The following is a 24,993-nucleotide window of genomic DNA, read 5'->3' as shown; positions in this document are numbered from 1 at the left end:
TAAGTATGATAAATTTCAATATTAATTTATTTTTAAATAAAGTAAAAAGCAAAAAATCCTCTCTTAGGTTTGTGAATGTTTAATCATATCTTTTGTATACATCTGTTACATCAAATGTATCTACTGTGTTGTTCAGTTCTTCTTTAATTGAAGTTATGTTTATTCTGTGTTACTAAGAGATATATGTTACATTTCCCGTCTATGAAAATGGATTTCTTTGTGTTTCCTGGTAGTTTTTTACCAGATTGGTGTAATGTATTTGGAAATGATGTTATTAAATGTGTATGAATTTATACTTGTTATATTTACCTGGTAAGCTTGAGCCTTAATCTCTATAAAAGTATATTTTTTATCTCTAAGAATACATTTTTTGCCTTAATATTTATTTTATCTGATAATAGTATAGCCATATTTGCTTTCTTATGATAATTATTTATACAGTCTTCTGTATACAGTCTTCTGTCTTCTGTAAACAGTTCAGACAGAAGTTCATAGTGTTTTGTATGACGTCAGTAGTTTTTGTCATAATGATCCTAAACCACAAGAAAAGCCAAACAGCTTCTTTATTAATTGTGTATAAACAACTTAACACCTGCTGGATGCTACATAACTTTTGTGGCAACATATATTTTCGCACGGTTGCTAAATCATATAGTAAAACTGTTAACTTTGTAAGAAACTGCCAAACCGTCCTCAAAGTGGCTGTAGTGTTTTGCTTTCCTCCCAGCTACAAATCAAGTTTCCCATTGCTCCAAATTTCTGAGATCATTTGCTGTTTTCAGCATTTGGATTTTAGCTATAGTTATGTAGTGATATCTCACTGTTCTTTCAATTTTCAATTCCTTTATGATATATATATATATATAGAACATCTTTTCATATTCTTATTTGCCATCTAAATGACTTCTTTGATAAAATATCTGTTCACATTTTTGCCCATGTTACAGTTGTGTTCTTTTCTAATGGTGGAGTTTTAAGAGTTTTGTATATTTCAGATAACAAATTTTTTTCAGATATATGTTCTGGGAATATTTTTTCCCAGCCTGTGACTTGTATTATCTCTCTCTTAACAGTGTCTTTCACAGAACATAAGTCATATGTGTATTTTTCTTAATAAAGTCCAACTTATCAGTTTTTTTTTGGATTGTGCTTTTGGGGTGTTCTACCTGAAAAGTCAACACCAAACTTGAGATCCCCAAAACGTTCATCTGTGTTACCTTCTAGGACATTTATAGGTTTGCATTTTACATTTAGGTCTATGATCCATTCTGTGTTAATTCTTGGTAAGGTGTGACGTCTGTGTCTAGATACCCTTTCCCTTTTTTTTTTTTTTTTTCACATTTGGCTGTCCCATTGTGTCAGTGCTATTTGTTGAAAAAACAATCCTTTCTCCGTTGAAGAGCTTTTGCTTTTCTGTCAGAAATTATTGACTGTATTTGTATAGGTCTATATCTCTTTGTTCTGTCATCTTGACATATGTGACTGTTCTTTCACCAGTTGTCTTGATTTCTGTAGCTCTTAGTAAGTCTTGAAGTTGGGTCCTCTCACCTTGTTTTTCTTCAGTATTGTGTCAGCTACCATAGGTATTTTGCTTTTCCATATAAAGTTTAGAATCATTTTATCAATTTCCACAAAATAACTTGTTGGGATTTTGATTGGGATTGCACTGAATCGGTTTGGAAGGAGCTGACAGTTTAACAATATTGAAACTTCCTATCCATGAAAATGGAAAAATCTCTACTCTAAATCTTTGATGACTCCTTTATATCTGTTAGATTTCATTATTGATGCTAATAGGAATGGTATTGTGGTCAATTTCAAATTTCACCTGTTTACTGCTGATGTGTGGGAAATCAGTGACGTGTGTGTGTTAACGTGCATCTGGAAACCTTGCTATAGCCAGCTTATAATTCCAGGAGTTTTGTTGCTGTTGTTGTTCAGCAAGAAGAGTTTTGTTTATTTTTCTCAATTTATATACTTTTTATGTCCTTTTCTTGATTTATTACATTAGCTGGGACTTTCACTATGATAGGGCTTCCCTGATAGTTCAGTTGGTAAAGAATCCTGGGTCAGGAAGATCCCCTGGAGAAGGGATAGGCTACTCACTCCAATATTTTTGGGCTTCCTTTGTGGCTCAGCTGGAAAGAATCTGCCTGCAATATGGAAGACCTGGGTTTGATCCCTCGGTTGGGAAGATCCCCTGGAAAAGGGAAAGGCTACCCACTCCAGTATTCTGGCTTGGAGAATTCAATGGACTCTATAGTCCATGGGATTGCAAAGAGTTGGACTCAACTGAGTCACTTTCACTTTCACTTCACTATGATACTGGATAAGAGTTGTGAGAAGAGACATCCTTGATTTATCCTGATATGATAATGGTAGCATTTAGTTTTCTACTGTTAAGTGTGATGTTATCTGTTGGGTTTTGGTAGATGTCATTTATCAAATTGAAGAAGTTCCCACTATTCTTGGTTTCTTAGAGTTTTTATCATGAACAGGGTTTAGATTTTTTAAAATAATTTTTCTGCATCTCTGATTGATCAAATGATTTTTTCTTTTGTCTGTGGATGTGATGAGCTACATTAATTGATTTTAATTATTGAGTCAACATTGTATACCTGGAATAAATCCTCCTTGGTCATGATATAGAATTTTTTTTTAGAATCATTTTTATACATTGTTTCACATCATTGGTTGTTATTTTGTGGAGGATTTTTGCATCTTATTTGTGAGAGATATTTATCTAGTTTTTGCATTGGAATAATAGAGCTTCAATCTATTGTGATCAAAAGTATATTTCACATGACTTTTGTTCCTTTAAATTTGTTAAGGTGTGGATCTTCAGCCTGTTGTATCTGTCAGTTACTGATAAGATGGTATTGAAAACAGTAAATGTAATACATTTGTCAGTTTCTCCTTGCAGTTCTATTTTTGCCTCACGTGTTTTGTTGCTCTGTTGTTCGGTGCATACTTATTAAGGATTGTTATATTTTCTTAGATATTGACCCCCTTTATTATCATGTAGGGCTCTCTTTATTTCTGGTAATTTTCCTTGCTCTGAAGTCTGCCTTGTCTCAAATTAATAAAATTCTAGGTTGGTTGATTTTTTTTTTTCTTTAGACACTTTAAATTTCTCTCCATTCTATTCTTGCTAGTATAGTTTGATGAGAAGTAAAAGTTATTTTTATCCTTATCCCTCTACATATGAGTTATATTTCTATTTTGTTTTTGTTTTGCCCTGAAGTCTTTTAAGATTTTCTTTTTGCAACGCAGGAGACCCAGGTTTGATCCCTGGATTGGGAAGATCCCCTGGAGAAGGAAATAGCAACCCACTCTAGTATTCTTGCCTGGAAAATCCCATGGAGAGAAGAGCCTGGCAGGCTACAGTCCATGGGGTCACAAAGGGTCAGACACTACTGAGCAACTGACACTCATTCTCACTAGTACTGACTCCAGCAGTGAGCTTCTGCTCCTGCACTTCAGCTGCCAATAACCTGCTTTTATGCACCTCTGTCTCCAGTTTTGGGGGCAGCATTTTGCCTTGATTTAAATAAGAAAAAGTGAAAGTCGCTCAGTTGCTTCCGACCTTTTGCGACCCCATGGACTATAGCCATTTATTCTCCAGGACTGTACCCTCTGCAGTATTCTTCAGGCCAGAATACTGGAGTGGGTAGCCTTTTCCTTCTCCAGGGGATCTTCCCAACCCAGGTATCAAACCCAGGTCTCCCACATTGCAGGTGAATTCTTTACCAGCTGAGCCACAAGGGAAGCCCAAGAATACTGGAGTGGGTAGCCTATCTCTTCTCCACAGGATCTTCCCAGCCCAGGAATTGAACTGGGGTCTCTGGCATTGCAGGCAGATTCTTTACCAACTGAGCTATCAAGGAAGCCCAAATAAGATGTTTCATTTTAAACGTTTGCTGAGTTTTTTCTTATTGTGAAAATGGAAGTAATGACTTCCAAGCTCTTTACATGTATGACAAGAAGTAGACATCCTCTCATGTGTATATGCCCAGTCGTGTCCAGCTCTTTGTGACTCCACAGACTGTAGCCTGCCAGGCTCCTCTGTCCATGGGATTTTCCCAGCAAGAATACTAAAGGGGGTTGCCATTTCCTCCCCCAGGAGACCCTCCCGGCCCAGGAATCAAACCGGCATTTCCTGTGTCTCCACTGAGCCACTTGGAAATGCCAGAAGTCCTCTATTATTATTTTAGTGTTTCAACGTCCTGTATGATTTAATCCTTATTATTTATCATTTAGCAGCCTTTCATGTACACGATTTTTTCTTTTCATGTACACATTCTTTTCGGATTTATTGTACATTTGACATAAAACATGTAAACTTAAGGTATACAACATACTAATTTGATACATTTATGTATTGTAATGTGATTGCCATTGTAGTGGTAATTAGCACCGGTATCACATTACATAATTATTTTTTCAGTTTATTGGTTGTGATAGTTAAATTCTAGTCTATTATCGTTTGGTGATTATAGTGCAGTATTGTCTATATTCATCATGCTGTGCTTCAGATCTCTATTTACTACTCAGGTTGTACAAAATCTTTTGTATTACCTCACCCCTTATCCTCTGGTTAACCACAATTTCTTACTCTGTTTTTACAGATTTTGCTTTTTTAGATTCCACATGTAGATGATTTGTTGTTGTTCAGTTGCTCAGTCTTGTCCATCTCTTTGCAACCCCATGAACTACTGCAAGCCAAGCTTCCCTGTCCTTTACCATCTCCCGGAGTTTGCTCAAATTCATGTCCATGGATTTGGTGATGCATCCAACCATCTCATCCTGTCTCCCCTTCTCCTCCTGCTGTTAGTTTCCCAGCATTATGGTCTTTTCCAGTCAGTCACCTCTTTGCACCAGGTGACAGAGGTATTGGAGCTTCAACTTCAGCATCAGTGCTTCCAATGAATAGTCAGTATTGATTTCCTTTAGGATTGACTGGTTTGTTCTCCTTTCTGTCCAAGGGACTCTCAAGAGTCTTCTCCAACACCACAGTTCAAAAGCATCAATTCTTCAATGATCAGCCTTCTTTATGGTCCAGCTCTCATATCCATACATGACTACTGGAAAAACCATAGCTTTGACTAGATGGACCTTTATTGGCAAAGTGATGTCTGCTTTTTAATATGCTGTCTAGGTCTGTCATAGCTTTTCTTCCAAGGAGCAAGTGTCTTAATTTCATGGCTGCAATCACAATCTACAATGATCTGGGAGCCCAAGAAAATAAAATCTGTCACTGTTTCCATTGTTTCCCCATCTATCTGCCATGCAGTAATGGGACCAGATGCCATGATCTTGTTTTTTTGAATTTTGAGTTTTAAGCCAGCTTTTTCACTCTCCTCTTTCACTTTCATCAAGAGACTCTTTAGTTCCTCTTTGCTTTCTGCCATAAGAGTGATGTCATCTGCATATCTGAGGTTGTTGATATTTCTCCTGGAAATCTTGATTCCACCTTGTACTTCTTCCAGCCCGGCATTTTGCATGCTATACTCTGCATATATGTAACAATATACAGCCTTGACAAACTCCTGTCCCAATTTTGAATCAGTTCACTGTTCCTTGTCCAGTTCTAACTGCTGCTTATTGACCTGCATACAGGTCTCTCGAGAGGCAAGTAAGGTGGTCTGGTATTCCCATCTCTTTAAGAATTTTCCACAATTTTTTGTGGTCCACACAGTCAGAGGCTTTAGTATAGTCAATTAAGGAGATGTTAGATGTTTTTCTGGAATTCTCTTGCTTTTTCTATGGTCCAGTGCAGGTTGGCAACTTGGTCTCTGGTTCCTCTGCCTTTTCTAAATCCAGCTTGTACATCTGGAAGTTCTCAATTCATGTATTGTTGAAGCCTAGCTTGAAGAATTTTGAGCGTTACCTTCCTAGCATGTGAAATGAGTACAATTGTGTAATAGTTTGAACATTCTTTGGCATTGCCCTTCTTCAGGGTTGGAATGAAAACTGACCTTTGCCAGTCCTGTGGCCACTGCTAAATTTTCCAAATTTCCTGGCATATTGAGTACAGCAGTTTAACAGCATCATACTGTAATGTATTTTTCTTTTTCTTTATGACTCATTTTTCTTAGAAAAATGTATTCAGGACTTACCCATGTTGTCTCAAATGGTAGGATGTCCTTCTTTCAAATGGCTGATTAATACTCCATATATATATATATATATATATATATATATATATACACACACACACACACACAAATACATACACCACATTCTTCTTTATCCATTCATCCATTGATGGACTGTTAAGATATGTTCATATCTTCCTGTTGTAAATAATACTGAGAAAAAAATATAGGTGCATAAAGCTCCTCAAAATCCTGTATTTATTTCCTTCAAGTAGGTACTTATAAGTAGGATCAAGGGATCAGAAGTTCAATCTACTTTTAATTTTTTGAGGAAACTCCATTTCCAAAGTGGGTGGGCCAGTTTACCTTCCCTCTTCTAAATCACGTCAGTCATGTCTGACTCTGTGCGACCCCATAGACGGCAGCCCACCAGGCTCCTGTCCCTGGGGTTCTCCCAGCCAGAACACTGGAGTGGGTTACCATTTCCTTCTCCAATGCATGAAAGTGAAATGTGAAAGTGAAGTCGCTCAGTCATGTCTGACTCTTTGAGACCCCATGGACTATAGCCTACCAGGCTCCTCCGCGTCCATGGGATTTCCCAGGCAAGAGTACTGGAATGGGTTGCCATTGCCTTCTCTGATACAAATATTCCCTTGTCATTGTATTCTTGCCAGCACTGTGCCTCTTGTCTTCTTGATAATAGCCATTCCAGCTTGTTTGAGACGGTATCTCAATGTGCCTTTGATTTCTTTGTGCATCTCTCTGAGGATTAATACTCTGATCATATTTTCACATACTTGTTGACCATCTGTATGCCTTTTTAAGAAAAGTATTTAGTTTTTCTGCACATTTGAAAAATTGGATTGTTTGATTTTTTTGTTATTAGGCTGTATGAAATCTGTCTGTTTTAGATATTAACCCTTTATCTGATACATGATTTCTAAAATTTTCTCCTATTTCATTGATTGCCTTTTCATTGTGTTGTTTCTTTTACTGTGCAGAAGCTTTTAACTTTGAAGTAGACCCATTTGTTAAGTTTTTCTTTTGTTGTTTGTGCTTTTGGTGTTACATATATTAAAAAAAAATCATTGCCAAGAGCACTGTCAAGGAGTTTCTTCCCTACATTTTCCTCTAGCAGAATCAAGTCTGATGTTTATAAGTCTTCGCTCTATTTCAAGTTAATTTTGTGAGTGGCATAAATTAGGGGTCCAATTTCATTTCTTTGCATGCGTATATGCAGTTTTTTCAACATAATTTGTTGAAAAGACTATCCTTTTCCCACTGGGTGTTCTTGGAACTCTTGTTCAATAGTAGTTGACCAAGCATTTAATTTGCCTGGACATTTAATTTGGGGATCTTTGCTCTCTTTCATTGGTCTGTGTGTCTGTTTTTGTGCCCGTGCCATAGTATGTTTATTGCTATAGCTTTGGAGTGTAGTTTGAATCAAGGAATATACTGTCCCACTTTGTTCTTTCTCAGGATTGCCTTCATCATCTGATTTCTTTTGTGATTGCATATACATTTTAGGATTTTTTTTCTTCTAGTTCTGTGGAGAACCCCTTTGATGTGTTTATGGGATTGTGTTGAATCCATAGATAACTTTGGATATATAATATGAACATTTTAACAAGATTTTTCTTTTAGTACTTATACATGGGGTATCTTCCCATTTCTTTATGTCTTCCATTTCTTTCCATAGAGCCTTATAGTTTTCATTGTATAAATCTTTCATCTCCTTGGTTAAATTTATATCCAGAATTTTATTTTTTTTAATTTATTTTTGACTGTACTGTGTGGCACGCAGCATCTTAGATCCCTGACCAGTGTTTGAACCTGCACACCCTGCAGTGGAAGCATGGAGTCTGAACCATGCTGTTAAGTCGCTGTTCCCAGTATTTTATTGTTTTTGATGCTACTTTGAATGGTATAGTTTTAGTTTTTTTCAGATATTTTATCATTAACATGTAGAAATGCAACAGATTACCATATGTTAATTTTGTATCTTGCAACTCTACTGAAATCATTGATTAGTTCCAACAATTTCATGGTTGAGTCTTTGAGGTTTTCTATATATAAAATTGTATCATCTGCAAATCACAGGAATTTTCTTCTTCCTTCCCAAGCCTGTTTGTTGAGGATTTTTATTGTGAAAGAGTATTGAATTTTGTTGAATTTTGTCAACTGTTTTTCTGCAGCTATTGAGATGATAATGCAATTTTATCCCTCATTCTCTGTCAGTGTGGTGTGAAAGATTGATTTACTTGCAAATGTTAAGCCAAACCATTCTTGCATCTCTTGTATAAATCCCACTAGGTCGTAGTATATGATCCTTTTAATGTGCTGCAAAAATTGGTTTGCTAATATTTTGTTGAGGATTGTTGTATCTATTTTCATTAAGGAAATGTCAGTACCTTTAGTTTTTGTTTCTTGTAGCTTTTTTGTCTGGGTTTGGAATCAGGATAATGTTGGCATCATGAAGATTTTAGAAGTGTTTCCTTAACCAGAATTGAAAGGGACACGTGTACGCCAAAGTTCATCGCAGCACTGTGTTTAATAGCCAGGACATGGAAGCAATCTAGATGTCCATCAGCAGACGAATAGATAAGAAAGCTGTGGTACATATACACAATGAAATATTACTCAGCCATTAAAAAGAATACATTTGAATCAGTTCTAATGAGATGGATGAAACTGGAGCCTATTATCCAGAGTGAAGTAAGCCAGAAAGAAAAACACCAATACAGTATATTAACGCATATATATGGAATTTAGAAAGAAGGTAATGATAACCCTATATGCGAGACAGCAAAAGAGACACAGATGTATAGAACAGTCTTTTGGATTCTGTGGGAGAGGCCGAGGGTGGGATGATTTGGGAGAATGGCACTGAAACATGTATGTTATAATATGTGAAACGGGTTGCCAGTCCAGGTTCAATGCATGAGACAGGGTGCTTGGGGCTGGTGCACTGGGATGACCCAGAGGGATGGGATGGGGAGGGAAGTGGGAAGGGGGTTCAGGTTGGGGAACACATGTACACCCGTGGCGGATTCATGTCAGTGTATGGCAAAACCACTACAATATTGTAAAGTAATTAGCCTCTAATTAAAATAAATAAATTTATATTTTTTTAAAGTGTTTCCTTTTGTATTTTGGGGGAGAGTTTAAGAATAATTCCTGTTAATTCTTCTTTAAATGTTTGGTAAAATTCATCAATGAAGTCATCTGGTCCTGGGCTTTTTTTGTTGTTGTTGGTAGGTTTTTTATTACTGCCCAGTCTCCTCCTTTGTTACCAGTCTGTTTAGTCTTTCTGTTTCCTCATGATTCAGTCTTGGTAGGCTGTATGTTTCTAGGAATTTATTCCTTTGCTCATAGTTGTTCAATATGTTGGTGTATACTTGTTTATAATGGTACCTTATAGCATATTTATTTCTGTGGTGTTAGTTGTAATGTTTTCTCCTCCACTTCTCATTTTCTTTGAGTCTTTATTTCTTAGACAGTCTAGCTAAAAAGTTTGTCAATTTCTGTGTGACTTTTCCAAAAATCACCTCTTAGTTTTATCATTTTTTTCTTACTGTTTTTCTGTTCCCTATTTCATTTATTTCTGCTCTCATCTTTATTATTTCCTACTTCTGATAACACTGACATTAATTTGTTACTGTTCCTTTGGGTGTAATCTTATGGTCCTTGAGATATTTCTTCTCTTTTAATCTAGGTGTGTATTACCATAAACTACCCTCTTGGATACTGTTTTTGTACATCCTATATGTTTGGGTATATTGTGTTTCCATTTTTGTTCTCTGGAGATGTTTTCTAATTTCTCTTTTGATTTCTCCTTTGATCCAGTGGTTGTTCAAGATTGTATTGTTTAATTTCCATGTGTTTGTGAATCTTTCATTTTTATTCCATTATTTATTCATAGTTTTTTTTCCCACTGTGGTTAGATAAGATACTTGAAATGATTTTAATTTTAAACACATTAAGATTTGTTTTGTGACCTGGAATGTGATCTGTCCTGAAGAAGAATGCTTTTGAAGAATGTCTTATTTTACTGCTCTTGAGTGGAATGCTCCGTAGATATCTCAAGTCCATTTGCATTCAAATAATCCAAGCCCTCTGTTTCTTTATTGAGTTTACTTATCTTTACTGAGTCTTCGTTACATATTTTTTGTCTGAATGATCTATCCATTATTGTAAATGGAATATTAACATCTCCTTCTATTCTTGTTTGCCATCTATTTCTCCCTTCAGATCTGTCAGTGTTTGGTTTATATATTCAAGTGAGCCATTATTGGATGCATTTATGTATTTGTAAGTGTTATAGCCTATTGAATTGATTCTTTTATCATTTTGTAATGACCTTCTTTGTGTCTTGGGGCAGCTTTCTATTAGTCTTTTTTGTCTAATATAGCCACCTCTGATCTCTTTTGGTTGCCATTTTCTTGAAATATCTTTTTCTCTCCCTTCACTTTCAGCCTGTGTGTGTCCTTATATCTAAAGTTGATCTTTTATTAATAGCATTTTAATTGCATATTGTTAGCATGTAATTACATCTTATTTTTTCATTCATTCTCCAACCCATGTTTTTTGAGTGTAATTTATTTATGTTTAAAGTAGTTCTTGGTTGTTAATGACTTTGTATTGCCATTTTATTGTTTTTGTCACTTTTGTAGTCCTAAGTTTTCTGCTTAGAAATCCATTGTAGTCTTACTGAAGTTCTTTTGTCTGAAATAAGTTACTTTTGCTGCTTTCAAAATTATTTCTTTGTCTTTGACCTTTGACAATTTAAGTGTATGTCTCAGTGTAGATCTCTTTGAGTTCAATCTATTTGGACTTCTTTGGGATCCATAAGTTTGTATGTCCACTTCCTTCCTCAGTTTTGGGAATTTTACAGCCATTATTTCTTTGAAAATGCTTTCTCTCCTTTTCTTATTCTCTTCTTCTGGAATAACTATCTGGCATATATTTGCTTGATGCCATCCCGTATGTCCTATAGACATTTTTTTTCACTCTTTTTCATTCTTCTTTTCTTTTTGTTGTTCTAGATGGTAGTTTTCGAATTACCTGTCTTTGAGATCACTGAGTATTTTTCCTCTGCTTGATCATGTGTGCTACTAAAAAGCTCTCTGTTAAATTCTTCAGTCATTGTGCTCTTCAGCTCCAAAATTTCTATTTGGTTCTTTTATATTTTCTGTCTCTTGTTGACCTTCCCAGTTTGTATATGTATTTTTTCCCTGATTTTATTTAGTTGTCTATTTGTGTTCTCTTGTAGCTCACTGAGGTTAAGATTACAATTTTGATTTTTTGCCATATAAAAACTTTTATGACAAATCTGTATGTTTAATAATACATATAAGAAATATTAGCTGAAAATCATCATAATTGCTGATCCATATATTTGTCATACCAACTTTACCAGAACTAGGTAATTGTTAAAATGATAATGATTCACATTCTGATTTTGTTTATCATTTTAATGGAGATATATTTTGGTGCTTCAACATAAATCAAGGTCTTAGCTGTTGGATTGACACAGAAATATATTCTATATTAAGACAATAATGTCTAGAATAAATCTGTAATTCTGATTTTTCAGAGTTTTATCAAGAGAAGAAATTGAAGTCTGTTAAATGAACTTCAAACATTTATTGAGTAATCATTTTTCTCTTCTTATTGATGTAAGAATATTTTCCTAAACTAAAGACATTATAATCTCCTTGGAATTAAGCCATAATGTGTAGGTTTCAATAGTGTTTCTGTATTTAATTGAAAGTTTTCTTCATGTTGGTAGATCAAGATGTGGATGAACTCTCAGATGAGAAATTTTCACTTGAAGATCTAGTAAGAACTAAAGAATACAAGGATAAAACTCAACTAAGTGGAATTTACCAGCCTCAGATATTGAGAAGTATGAATTACACTGATATGCATATTTTAAAAGTTATCATAAAATACTTGACAGTTTAAAATTACATTTTAATGTGCACCAACTTTATGTTAGTTGAACTTTGATATTTTACAACATAATTTAACAGAAATTGAAGTTCTACAGAATTAGTAAATGCTGTAATGCTATTAGCACCCCTCTTTTCTTGGAGTATTTAATATTCTAATTATTATACTTTATTTCTTAAATTTGTTGAGCAAGAAACACTGTCTTTCTCTTTCTTTGAAATAGTGTTTCATAGAGAACAAGTTTAGGAGACATTTTTCTAGGAAACTTATGGAATTGTTGCAGTTATTTCATTTTTAATAGCATACATTTACCCAGCATTTACATTTCAGTTCTTATCAAGCATTCAGTTCAGTTCAGTTCAGTCTCTCAGTCGTGTCTGACTCTTTGCGATTATTATCTGCTAAAACATATTTGTTGTTATCCAGTAGAGCTATTCTTAATATTGTTACATAGTTTCAAGAAGGGAAGAGAAACGTTTGTTTTTTATCTATTGGACATTACTCTTGATATTTTATATTTTCTACTATAACTCTTTAGTAGTGTATTTTTTGGTGTATGTTTTAAGTAAATTTATCTATTTTTTATGTTTGCTTCAAAAATGGATTTCTAGAAAAATGGACATTATTAGAAAGATTGTTGTTCAGTCAGTAAGTTGTGTCCAACCATATGCGACCCCATGAACTGCAGCACACCAGGCTCCTCTGTCCTTCACCATCTCCCTGAGTTTGCTCAAACTCATGTCCATTAGAAAGACTGGAAATTTTTTATTTGGATTTTTGACTTAGTATAACAGAAAATTTGATTTATATTTGTGCTTCTTAAGAATCAAATAAAACATAGGTGCACAATTTATTTGATGGAAATTGTTGCTTCATGTATTGCTGAAGCCTAGCCTGAAGGATTTTGAGCATAACCTTACTACCATCTGAAATGAGGGCAATTGTGCAGTAGTTTGAACATTTCTTGACATTGCCCTTCTTTGGGATTGGAATGAAAGCTGACCTTTTCCAGTCCTGTGGCCACTGCTGAGTTTTCCAAATTTCCTGGCATATTGAGTGCAACACTTTATCAGCATCATCTTTTAGGACTTCAATAGCTCAGCATTATTATCTCATAATAATGCTTCCCATGGCCCACTTGACTTCACACTCCAGGATGTCTGGCTCTAATTGAGTGACCACACCATCATGGTTGTCAAGGTCAGTAAGACCTTTTTTGTAACATTCTTCTGTGTATTCTTGCCACCTCTTCTTAATCTCTTCTACTTTTATTAGAAGAATTTCTAACAATTCCATCTCTAAGAATTTTCCACAGTTTCACTTTTATTTACTTTTGTTAGGTCCTTAGTGTTTCAGTCCTCTATGATGTCCATCCTTGCATGAAATGTTCCCTTTATACGTTCAGCTTTCTTGAGATCTCTAGTCTTTCCCATTCTGTTGTTTTCCCTCTATTTGCCTGCATTGTTCATTTAAAAAACCTTCTTATCCCTCCTCACTATTCTCTGGAATTCTTCATTCATTTGGGTATATCTTTCCCTTTCTCCCTTGCCTTTCACTTATCTTCTTTGCTCAGCTATTTGTATATCCTCTTAAGACAAGCATTTTGCCTTCTTGCATTTCTTTTCCTTTGGGATGGTTTTAGTCATTTGTACAGGATTGTCTCTTGTACAGTGTCACAATTCTCCATCCATAGTTGTTCTCTCTGTCTACCAGATCTAATCCCTTGAATCTATTTGACAGTTCCACTGTATAGTCATAAGGGATTTGATTTAGGCCATACCTGAATAGCCTAGTGATTTTCCCTACTTTTTTCAATTTAAGCCTGAATTTTGCAATAAGGAGCTGATAATCTGAGCCTTAGTCAGCTCCTGGTCTTGTTTTTGTTGATTGTATAGAGCTTCTCCGTATTTGGCTGCAAAGAATATAATCAGTCTGATTTGGGTATTGACCATTTAGTGATGTCCATATATAGAGTCATCTCATTGTGTTGTTGGAAAGGAGTGTTTGGTTTAATCAGTCTGTTCTCTTGGCAAAATTCTGTTAGCCTTTGCCCTGCTTCATTTTATACTCCAAGGCCAAACTTGCCCTTTATTCTAGGTATCTCTTGACTTCCTCCTGGTGCATTTCAATCCCCTCTAATGAAAAGGACATCTTGTTTTAGTATTAGCTGTAGAAGGTCTTGTAGGTCTTGAACTGGTCAACTTTAGCTTCTTCAGCATTAGTGGTTGGGACATAATCTTGGATTACTGTGATGTTGAATATCTTCCTTGGAAACGAACTGAGATCATTCTGTCATTTTTGAGTTTGCACCCAAGTACTGCATTTAAGATTCTCTTGTTAACGATGAGGACTACTCCATTTCTTCTAAGGGATTCTTGCCCACAGTAGTAGATATAATGGTCATCTGAGTTAAATTCTCCTATTCCCTTCCATTTTAACTCACTAAATCAAACAACATCTTTGATTCCTAAGCTGTTGATGTGCACTCCTGCCATCTCCTGCTTGACCAGGTCCAATTTACTTTGATTCATGGACCTAACATTCCAGATTGCTATGCAGTATTGTCCTTTACAGCACTGGACTTTATTTTACCACCCAACATATCCACAACTGGGCATCATTTCCACTTTGACCCAGACACTTCATTCTTTCTGGAACTATTAGTAATCCCCTTCTGTTCTTCCCTAGTATCGTATTGGACACCTTCCAACCTGGGGGCTCATCTTCTATGTCATATATTTTTGCCTTTTCTCATTGTTCATGGGTTTCTCGCAGCAAGAATACTAGTGTGGTTTGCCATTCCCTCCTCCAGTAGACCACACATTTTGTCAGAACTCTTCACTGTGACTTGTCCATCTTGAGTGGCCCTGCATAGCCTAGCTCATAGCTTCACCAAGTTATGCGAGCCTCTTTGCCACAAGGGTGTGAGCCGTGAAGGGGAACTGTTAGGTAACATCTCTCTAATTAACTTTATGTAGTATAATTTTACCCTCACAAAATATTAGTTATGCATTAGCTAATCTGGCAATCTATTATTCTTACAGTTAAAAGGGAAACAACCACAGAACATCCAGATATAGCAAAGAATCTTCCAGAAATGAATCCATCAATTGATGACTTAATATTTCAATTAGATTTAAACAAAGTAATAGGTGAGTAGAGATTTATAATGTTTTGGTACAATAGAGAACACATTCTAAGAGTTAAAGCATTTCCACTGTATTGTACAGTTGCTAAAATAAGATATTCAAACATAAGGTAACCTTTCTCAGTTTAATAATCTGAGTCAGCCTTCTGTATCTATGGGTTTCACATCTACAGATTCAGCTGACCACAGACCAGAAATATTTATAAGAAAATTTTTCAGAAAGTTCCAAAAAACAATGGTTAATGCACTGGCAGCGGTTTAGATAGCATTTACAACTATTTATATAGCATTTTCATTGTATTATGTATTATAAGTAATCTAGAAATGATTTAAAGTATATAGGAGAGTGTTCATTGGTTACAGGAAAATATTGCAGCATTTTACTCAAGAGACTTGAGCATCTTCAGGATTTGGTATCCACAGGGGATTCTGAGAACTCTCCCCTGTGGATACCAAGGGAAAGCTGTAATAATTTTATTCTTTTATTAAACAGTCTATATATCAATTTAATATGTATCTTTAAAAGAATTCATCATCTGCTTATTACTTCATCAAACAAACATTAATTAGGTAATGCTTAAGAGTTTACCTGCTTATGAAAAAAAAAAAAGGTTTTTCCCTACATTGTAAATTTTCATGATATAAATTAGATGCTATATGATCAGTTCTTTAGAAAACACAGTTTTTGTTACTTATCATCTGTTGTGATAACAAGGCAATGAAAAAATAGAACTATCACTAGATAGGCAATATGTCTACTTTGTGATCTTTGTATCACAAAGTTGACAAAAGTCTAATAGTTAAAAAACCTATGCTAGGAAAGTCCCTGGTGACCTAGTGCTTAGGATTCTGGACTTTAACTGTCACGGGCCAGGTTCAGTCCCTGGTCAGAGAACTGAGATCCCACAAGTTGTGTGGCACAGCCAAAAACAAAACCTATGCTAAAGCTCGTGTGACCAAGTGACTAAATATTTAACTAATTTCTAATAAGATAATTTTAAGTGTAACATTGGCAGCTTCCGAGCAGCCATTTTAAGGCAGATATCAGAAAAAATGATAGACTAGGAGGCCCCAAGCTTTTAATCTCTGAAACAATGAAAAAGGGTGAGGAGAGGGAAAGGCCGAAAACCATTAGAACTAACTTTGTCAGAACTTTGGGAAACAATAAAATATTTACAGCAACCAAGAGGATTCTCCAGTTAAGAAAAAGTCATCTTCAAAATGGTCAGAAAATTTTGTAGAAATATGAAGGATTGCCCAGCACAAAACCAACCAAAAGAATAGGAGAGCTTCTAGGGTTAGCAAGATTACCATTAGACCTGCTCTATAACATTCAGAAAATGAAGATCATGGCATCTGCTCCTATCACCTCATAGGAAATAGATGGGGAGACAGTGGAAACAGTGTCAGACTTTATTTTTAGGGGCTCCAAAATCACTGCAGATGGTGACTGCAGCCATGAAATTAAAAGACGCTTATTCCTTAGAAGGAAAGTTATGACCAACATAGATAGCATATTAAAAAGCAGAGACATTACTTTGCCAACAAAGGTCCGTCTAGTCAAGGCTATGGTTTTTCCAGTGGTCATGTATGGATGTGAGAGTTGGACTGTGAAGAAAGCTGAGTGCCGAAAAATTGATGCTTTTGAACTGTAGTATTGGAGAAGACTCTTGAGAGTCCCTTGGACTGCAAGGAGATCCAACCAGTCTATCCTAGAGGAGATCAGTCCTGGGTGTTTATTGGAAGGACTGATGCTGAAGCTGAAACTCCAATACTTTGGCCACCTCATGTGAAGAGTTGACTCATTGGAAAAGACAATGATGCTGGGGAGGGATTGGGGGCAGGAGGAGAAGGGGAAGACAGAGGATGAGATGGCTGGATGGCATCACTGACTCGATGGGCATGAGTTTGAGTCATGCCCATGCCCAAAGAGTCAGATACGACTGCGACTGAGCGACTGAACTGAACTGAATAGAAAATGCTAAGGGGAATCCTTGAGGTTGATGTGAAACAAATTGTTATACAGTAACTTGAAGCTATATGAAGAAATGAAGATCTGCAGTGTAGATAGTTCAGTTCAGTTCAGTCGCTCAGTCGTGTCCGACTCTTTGTGACCCCATGAATCGCAGCACACAGGCCTCCCTGTCCATCACCAACTCACAGAGTTTACTCAAACTCATGTCCATCGAGTCGGTGATGCCATCCAGCTATCTCATCTTCTGTCGTCCCCGTCTCCTCCTGCCCCCAATCCCTCCCCAGCATCAGGGTCTTTTCTAATGAGTCAACTCTTTGCATGAGGTGGCCAAAGTACTGGAGTTTCAGTTTCAAGATCAGTCCTTCCAGTGAACACCCAGGACTGATCTCCTTTAGGATGGACTGGTTGGATCTCCTTGCAGTCCAAGGGACTCTCAAGAGTCTTCTCCAACGCCATAGTTCAAAAGCATCAATTTTTCAGCACTCAGCCTTCTTCACAGTCCAACTCTCACATCCATACATGACCACTGGAAAAACCATAGCCTTGACTAGACGGACCTTTGTTGGCAATGTCTCTGGTTTTTAATATGCTATATATGCTTTATACGATAAGTACATCTCAAATATAAAAGCCAGTATTATTGTAGTTTTAGTTTGTAGTTCTACTTTTAATTTCATATAATAGTTTAAAGGAAAAATATACAAAAGTAATGATATGTCTGTATTATTGGGCACACAGTGTATAAAGATATGCTTCATAACATCAGTATCAAAAAGGATTGAGCCATATAGGAAGAAGTACAGCTTTTGGATGTTATTGAAGTTAAGTAGGCATCAATTTAAATTAGATTTTTATAACTTTAAGATGTTATGCATAATTCTCTTAGTAACAAAAAAGAAAATATGTATAGAATATGCACAAAGGAAATGAGAAAAAAAACAAAACTAGTCCCTTAAACTATCAGTTGAACATGAAAGAGGGCAATATTAGAGGAAATGAGGAAGAAAAAAATGTAAGAAATACAGAGAACAAATAGAAACATGGCAGAAGTAAGTTCTTTCCTTTTCATTAATTACCATAAACGTAAATGATTAAGCTTTCTAAACAAAAGACAAGATTGACAAAATGGAAAAGAATTATCCAACTATATGCAGTCCATAAGAGACTCACATTATATCAACAAAATTAACAAAAGTTTAACTAGACTGATGAATAATAAAGAAAGAAGACTCAAGCTATTAAATCAGACTAGAAACTGGGAATATTACTACCAACTTTACAGGAATAAAAAGCATTATAGGAAAACATTGCAACATTAGTGAATTAAGAAAAAAATCATTAAACTTCAACAAAACTTTGCTCATAATATATCTTTGACACTTATCTTTTAAAAAATACAAATAGATTTCAGCAATTTACTGGTAAAATATTTCCCTCAATATTAGGAATGAGACATGTATGTTTGTTATCACTATTTCTACTCATTTTTGTACTGGCAACCATAGATATTACAAAAAATTAATAGCGCAAGTTGTAAGGATTTAAAGAAATCTCATAAATTTCAGACAATGTAAGGAGATATGTAATCTAAAAGAATCTATAGTTTACAGATAAACTCTTGTATCAACTGTATTTATTAAAATTACTGCCTATAGAATAAAACTGTAGGAAACTCAATTCTATTTCCATATACCAAGAACAAAAAATTGAAAATGAACATTTTTTAGTGATGATGAAATTTGTTTTAGTACTAAACAAATACAATATATAGGAATAATTATTTTTTAAAGACTTGCAAAACTTCTTACCAGTTTAACATGTAAAAAACTTGGAAGTCCTCATTCCCACACTCCAAACCAAAAAAAAGCTAAAGAATCTTAAAGTCAACAACCCTTCTCAGTTCCATCAAAGAATTGAGGTTAAAGAGCAAATTTCCCCTCTCAAACTGAGGAGATAGATGAATACTGGAAATTACATATTTTTAGAAACAAACTAACACTGGAGCCAGCAACTAGTAGGAAAACTTAAAGAGTAATTCAATAATTGTTGGAAACTGGACATGAACTAGGTTGAGCAATAAAAAAGTTCTCAATACAACCTTGGATATACCATACACTTTCAGGTACCTTGGGTAAATATCAGAAATAAAATCTACTCATGCATTCAGCAAAGGGGAGAAAAGTGAACATCTAAAGTTGCATTCTTCTTAACACAGGCCTACCTTTAAGAAAAACTACTTTACTGGAACCTGACAGATGTTCAGAAAAAAAAAAAAATGCCAGAATCTAACCTCTTGAACTTTCAGCATCAAGGAAGGGAGATATTCAAGTCTAGTCCTCTTTAGCCTTTCCATTTTATCTAATTCAGTAAACATGCTGAAAAGCAATTGTGAAAGTCACATCCCAGACGAAAGTGTAAATAATAGACTGAGAACTAATCATAGGTTTATAGAATGCTTTCCCTCTCTCTCATACCTTACAACTACTTTACTAAGGCCCCTTAATAAACAGAGGGTTACCAATGGAAAAACTGCAGTGCTCAGGGCCCGTTAAAGTATTCCTTAGGGAAAACCAAAGATCACAGAGGAGACCAGAAAAGGAAAATAAAAGAAATTTTAGCCTGTGACACCTGCTACATTAAAACAGAAATATAGCTGAACTCCTCTCCAGAAGAACATAAAACATCATAATAAAAACCTGTATACTTCAGTTATTTTACCTGATACATCATGTCTAGCTTTAAAATAGTATATGGCATGCTAAAAGAGCAGAACATGCAAGCTGGACACAAAGCAATCATCAAGACCAGATGCAGATATAGCAGAAATTTTGGCATTATCAAACTGGGAATTTAACTTAACTATGACTAATATAATAAGGGCCCTTGCAAAAATGTAGACTATATGAAAGAATATATATGTAATATATTCATAGAGTAAATCTCTAAGAAATAATCAAATGCTAGAAATCAAAAGCACTGTAACAAATTAAGAATGTATCTAAATGACTAATAAACATTTGAAAATGGTACAGTCTTATTAGTAATCTAGAAAATTGGAGTTAAATTCATGAGGATTTTATGACATACCATAATTGAGTTTAAATCAAAGAATGACAGAATCAAGTCATGATAATATTGTAGAGCAACTAGAACTTTCAGAAACGGCTGGTAACAGTATATATCAGTATATACACTCTGGAAAACTGCCATTTCTACTCTATTGGGAACTCCAATAAGATTGATGGCTGACTTTTCATTAGAAACTATGGAGAATGAAATGCAATAGGATGACCAAAATGCAAAAGAAAAAAAGGGATAAACCCCAAATTTTATATCCAGCCAAATTACCTCTCAAAAAATAAAAGTGAAGTAAAGAGATTTTAAAACATAAAAAGCTGAAAAAATTCATTGCTAGCAGACTCACTTTATGAAAAGTACAAAAGAAAGTTCTTCAGGCTGAAAGCAAGTGAACCCCATAATCTGAACCCCATAAAAAAGAGACTGGGTTAAAGTAATTCTGTCATTATAAAAGATAGTATTAAAACATATACATAGATAATAATTATAAATTTAACAAAGCAATGAATATATTTATAGGTTATAAGTTATTATATTTATAATATATGTAACAATGGTGCAAAAATATAGAGGAGGGAATAATGCTATAAAAGGGTAGCGTTTCTATACCTCACTGTAATTACTAGAATTTACTCAGCATAATTCTGATGTATATTCTTTTTTTATTGTGAAGAAATTGATCTATAACATTGTGTTTAACATTTATGATATGTTGATACATTTGTACATTGCAATATGATGACCACCCCAGTGTTAGCTAACACTTCCATCATGTCATATAATTTTCATTTTTTGGTAAGAACACTGTTAGTCTCTTCTAAAATTAATTGTGGTGATGGTCATATAACTGAATATATTTTTTAAAACATTGAAATGAACACTTTAAATGGGCAAAATTATATAATATATTATATATTTTTTAAAACTAACTCAATGAATGTCAAGAAGAATAGAATAAAAAAGGATTTGAAAAGTGGGAGGATATGATAAAAGAGAAAACTCTGACTTTTCTAGATTATACATTTCTCTAGCATATGTCTTTTAATTGATAGTACTTAACCTAACCTTCCCTCAGATGCTATCCTCATTGCCTCTTACTTATCTAAGGAATCTTTGCTTCCTTAATGCAAATGAGCAAGTCCTTGTTACGTATACCATTTGGAGAGAGAACCAGAGAAACTAAAATGTATTTGCTAATACTCCCCAGTTTCATTTTGCTATACATCTTATCACTTTCACAAAATGTTGTTAATTATGGAAAACTTGTTCTGCCTAACCAGGCACACTGTTTTTGCATTTTGGCGGTGGTGCTGCAGCAGGTAACCACCTCTCCACAAATAGCACAACCTTTTAAATATTTACTGGCTCATACATTCTCCAAAGAAAGACTTCCATCTGGGCATCTTAGTCGTAACAGGTTTCTAACTTCAGGTACACACTCTGCTAGAAACAAATTAGCCACAATATTTTAAATCCAGTAGTTCATCATTCCTCATTATTCCTTTCAATATAAACTCTCCTTTAATAATGTTAGTGTATTTTTCTCATAATTGGACCTAGTTGCAATTTAAATCAAGCAAAAATTTCAAATGACATAAAACTCAAAAGAGACCCAGTCTCAATCCAGGTACTTCTACAAGTTTAACCATTTCTTCCTCCAGGCTACCAGGTCTACATGCTAAAGGGACCTAGGAAAGCACGTTTTTTTCAGTCTACAACATACTCTGATATTCTTTTACATCACTGATGCCTACTTTGTTTATGCTTAAGTAACATAAAAGGGGTATTAAAATATTCCTGGAAAATCTAAGAATTTCTGCCCCATAGTAAATTTCCATGGAGACCCTAGTTTGTAACATAGCCTGAGGAAAAAAATGTGTTCCATATCACTAGTATATATCCCTATAGTATGATTTTGATTTTAATTTAAACTTAACAGTTGATTATTATCATAACCTCTCCAGGATATTTTAATTTAGTTCAAGAGGTGGCACTGTATGGAAAAAGCACTGGTTAAAGGCATAAGGTTGTGCATCAGGTTTTTCATTATCTGGATAAACAGTCTTGGTCAAATTGTTAATGTCTCTAAGTCTCAATATATGGAGACTTAATGATTGCTAACAGCCATTCTAATTCTAAGGTTTAATGATTCTGCAACCAAAATATTCCATTATAATGCATATTAATAACTAGGCTAATTAAGATAGTACCACACATGAACACACACACATACAAAGAGAAACACTCATATGTTAGGGTTACTTTACAAAGTGTTTTGGTATGTTTATTTCCATAGAAATTGATCTAGAACACTTGAAAGATACTGTTGGAAGACATATACAGATAGTGGAAAATAAGACCCTAACCAAGTTTCCCCCTGGTAAGTCTAATCTTTCCAAGTCTGATCTTTATAGTTTCTTTACCTTTTTTGGAGTTTGAGTATGAATTTTTAATGATAAGAGTACTTGAATGTTGTTATTATATAGGTAAAATCTTCATGAATATCCTCATAATTAGTTGTACTATGGTATTTACTAGAAATCTAAAAGTTAGCTAGATATGATTTTTCAAAAGGATCCATGTAAAAATTAAACCATAAAATGAAATGCTGTAATAAACTTGGAATATACTTGATGCATCCTGGCTTCCCTGGTAGCTCAGATAGTAAAGCATCTGCCTGCAATGCAGGAGACCCAGGTTCAATCCCTCAGTTGGGAAGATCCCCTGGAGAAGAAAATGGCAACCCACTCCAGTATTCCTGCCTGGAAGATTCCATGGACAGAGGAGCCTGGTAGGCTACAGTCTGTGGGATTGCGGAGTCAGACACAACTGAGCCACTTCACTTCAAGTGTATTTAATTCTATTCTAATCTCTCTTTCTAGTTTAGATAGAAAAGGAGAAAGTCTTCCTGATGAATGTGATAATAACAAGGTGAATTTAACACAGAGTTAATTCATTGGTTACCATTTCTCTCTATTTGATGGAACTATCAGGCATATTAGCCTTCTCATCTGTGATAGAGTCATTAGTTGTGTTAATGTAGCTCAGAGATTGTGCTACAGCCTTTATTCTTATAAAAGTGATAGACACACTGCCCTTTGATTTTGTGGGAAGAACTGATACTGAAGCTGCAACTCCAATACTTTGGCCACCTGATGCAAAGAATTGACTCATTGGAAAAGACCCTGATGCTGTGAAAGATTGAAGGCAGGGGGAGAAGGAGACGACAGAGGATGAGATGGTTGGATGGCATCACCGACTCGATGGACGTGAGTTTGAGCAAGTTCCTGGAATTGGTGATGGACAGAGAGACCTAGCATGCTGCAGTCCATGGGGTCACAAAGAGTCGGACACAACTGAGTGACTGAATGAACTGACTGATAACATCAAAAGAGAGACCATATAACAGAGATGTAAAAAAGACAGCACTGCTAAAACCACTATATCCAATAATTTTTCCCTTGAGGAGCAGTAGTTGTGCCTTCAAACTGCAAAGGAATACTTCAGTAAAATGTTTCAGCTAGATAGCTAAGAATATAAGCAAGAAAATAACAATAACATGCCTTGGAAAAGGAAGTCAGTATTCAGAGATGCTATATTGCATATCTGAAATGCTCAGTTTTCACCATAAAATTATGGGTCATGTAAAAAAACCCAGTAAAATGTGACATATAACAAGGAGAAATGCATACAACAAAAACTGCTTGTGAGGATCCAAGCTATTGTACTTAAATAATGAAACTAAAAAGAAGTTATTATATATATGTTCAAAGGACTAAGTGTAAACATTATTAAGAAGGGAAGGAAGATCTCATGACAGTTCTTCATCAAATAGGGAATATATATGAAGAGAAATATATCATTTTGAAAAGGAACACATAGAAATTGGGGTTGAAAATATAACTGAAATTTTAAAATATCAATAGAGATGTTTAGTATTTTTACACTATCGAAAGAATGAGCAAATTTAAAGTATGGAAATATAGCATGGACAGCAGAGGGATTAAAGAGCAGAAAATGTCATTTTAAATAATGACAAAAAAACAGGTATTATAAATAAAATGGTGAAAATAATAAATGCTATACATACATCCTTTGTCTTCTCTTGATAAAGCACAAAATTATGTAAATAATTTAAAAGCAATTTTAATAAATGAATTCATTTTTACATGCTTCATATATAAAACTGGAAAAAGATAGTAAGAATTACATTATAAAAAGAACTATATATGTAGAATATGAAAAAAATTTCTACATCTTCCTGGAATTTCATCTGTTTAGTATAAATCTAAAGTAGACTATAAAATTGACTGTGATTATTACACAGCTCTATGAATATACTAATAAGCATAGAATGAACATTTAAAATGGATCATGTTACATTAAAAAAAAAAATAGCTCAACAAACTCCCAAGCAGAGTAGGATTTAAAAAACAAAAACAGAAAACTTAAAAGCAGTGGGAGAACATTGTGAAGGAAGAAAATTGTGGCTCTTAATAGATTAGGTTTCTCTGCTCTATATCATTTATTGCCTCCCTGCTTGCCTAAGGATCCTTTGTTTTCTCAAATCAAGTGAATCAGTTCTTCTAATTTTATCTTTGGAGAAAGACCAGAGAAGAGAGCTAAAGTATGTCTGCTAATGTTCTCCAGTTCTGTGTTGCTACAGTACATATTACTTTCACAAATGCTGTAACTTAGTTACTAAAACTTGTTCTGCCCAATCCAGCATGTCTTCAGTT

The 24,993-nt window shown here is 34.8% G+C and overlaps 1 protein-coding gene across 12 annotated transcripts in view; it reads left to right on the top strand.

Moving 5' to 3' along the window:
• CCDC7 (coiled-coil domain containing 7) overlaps positions 1-24,993 on the top strand; it is a 257,870-nt gene that overhangs the window by 193,522 nt on the left and 39,355 nt on the right. For all 12 annotated transcript variants that reach the window (XM_070472033.1, XM_070472029.1, XM_070472034.1 and 9 more), the window contains 3 exons: positions 11,890-12,006; positions 15,098-15,205; positions 22,551-22,634. In XM_070472033.1, coding sequence (XP_070328134.1) covers positions 11,890-12,006; positions 15,098-15,205; positions 22,551-22,634 — 309 coding nt within the window. The remainder of the gene's footprint in view (positions 1-11,889; positions 12,007-15,097; positions 15,206-22,550; positions 22,635-24,993) is intronic.

This window comes from Odocoileus virginianus, chromosome 9 (genome assembly GCF_023699985.2).
Source record: "Odocoileus virginianus isolate 20LAN1187 ecotype Illinois chromosome 9, Ovbor_1.2, whole genome shotgun sequence".
NCBI lineage: Eukaryota > Metazoa > Chordata > Mammalia > Artiodactyla > Cervidae > Odocoileus > Odocoileus virginianus.
This window is presented reverse-complemented; position numbering and strand designations above follow the sequence as displayed.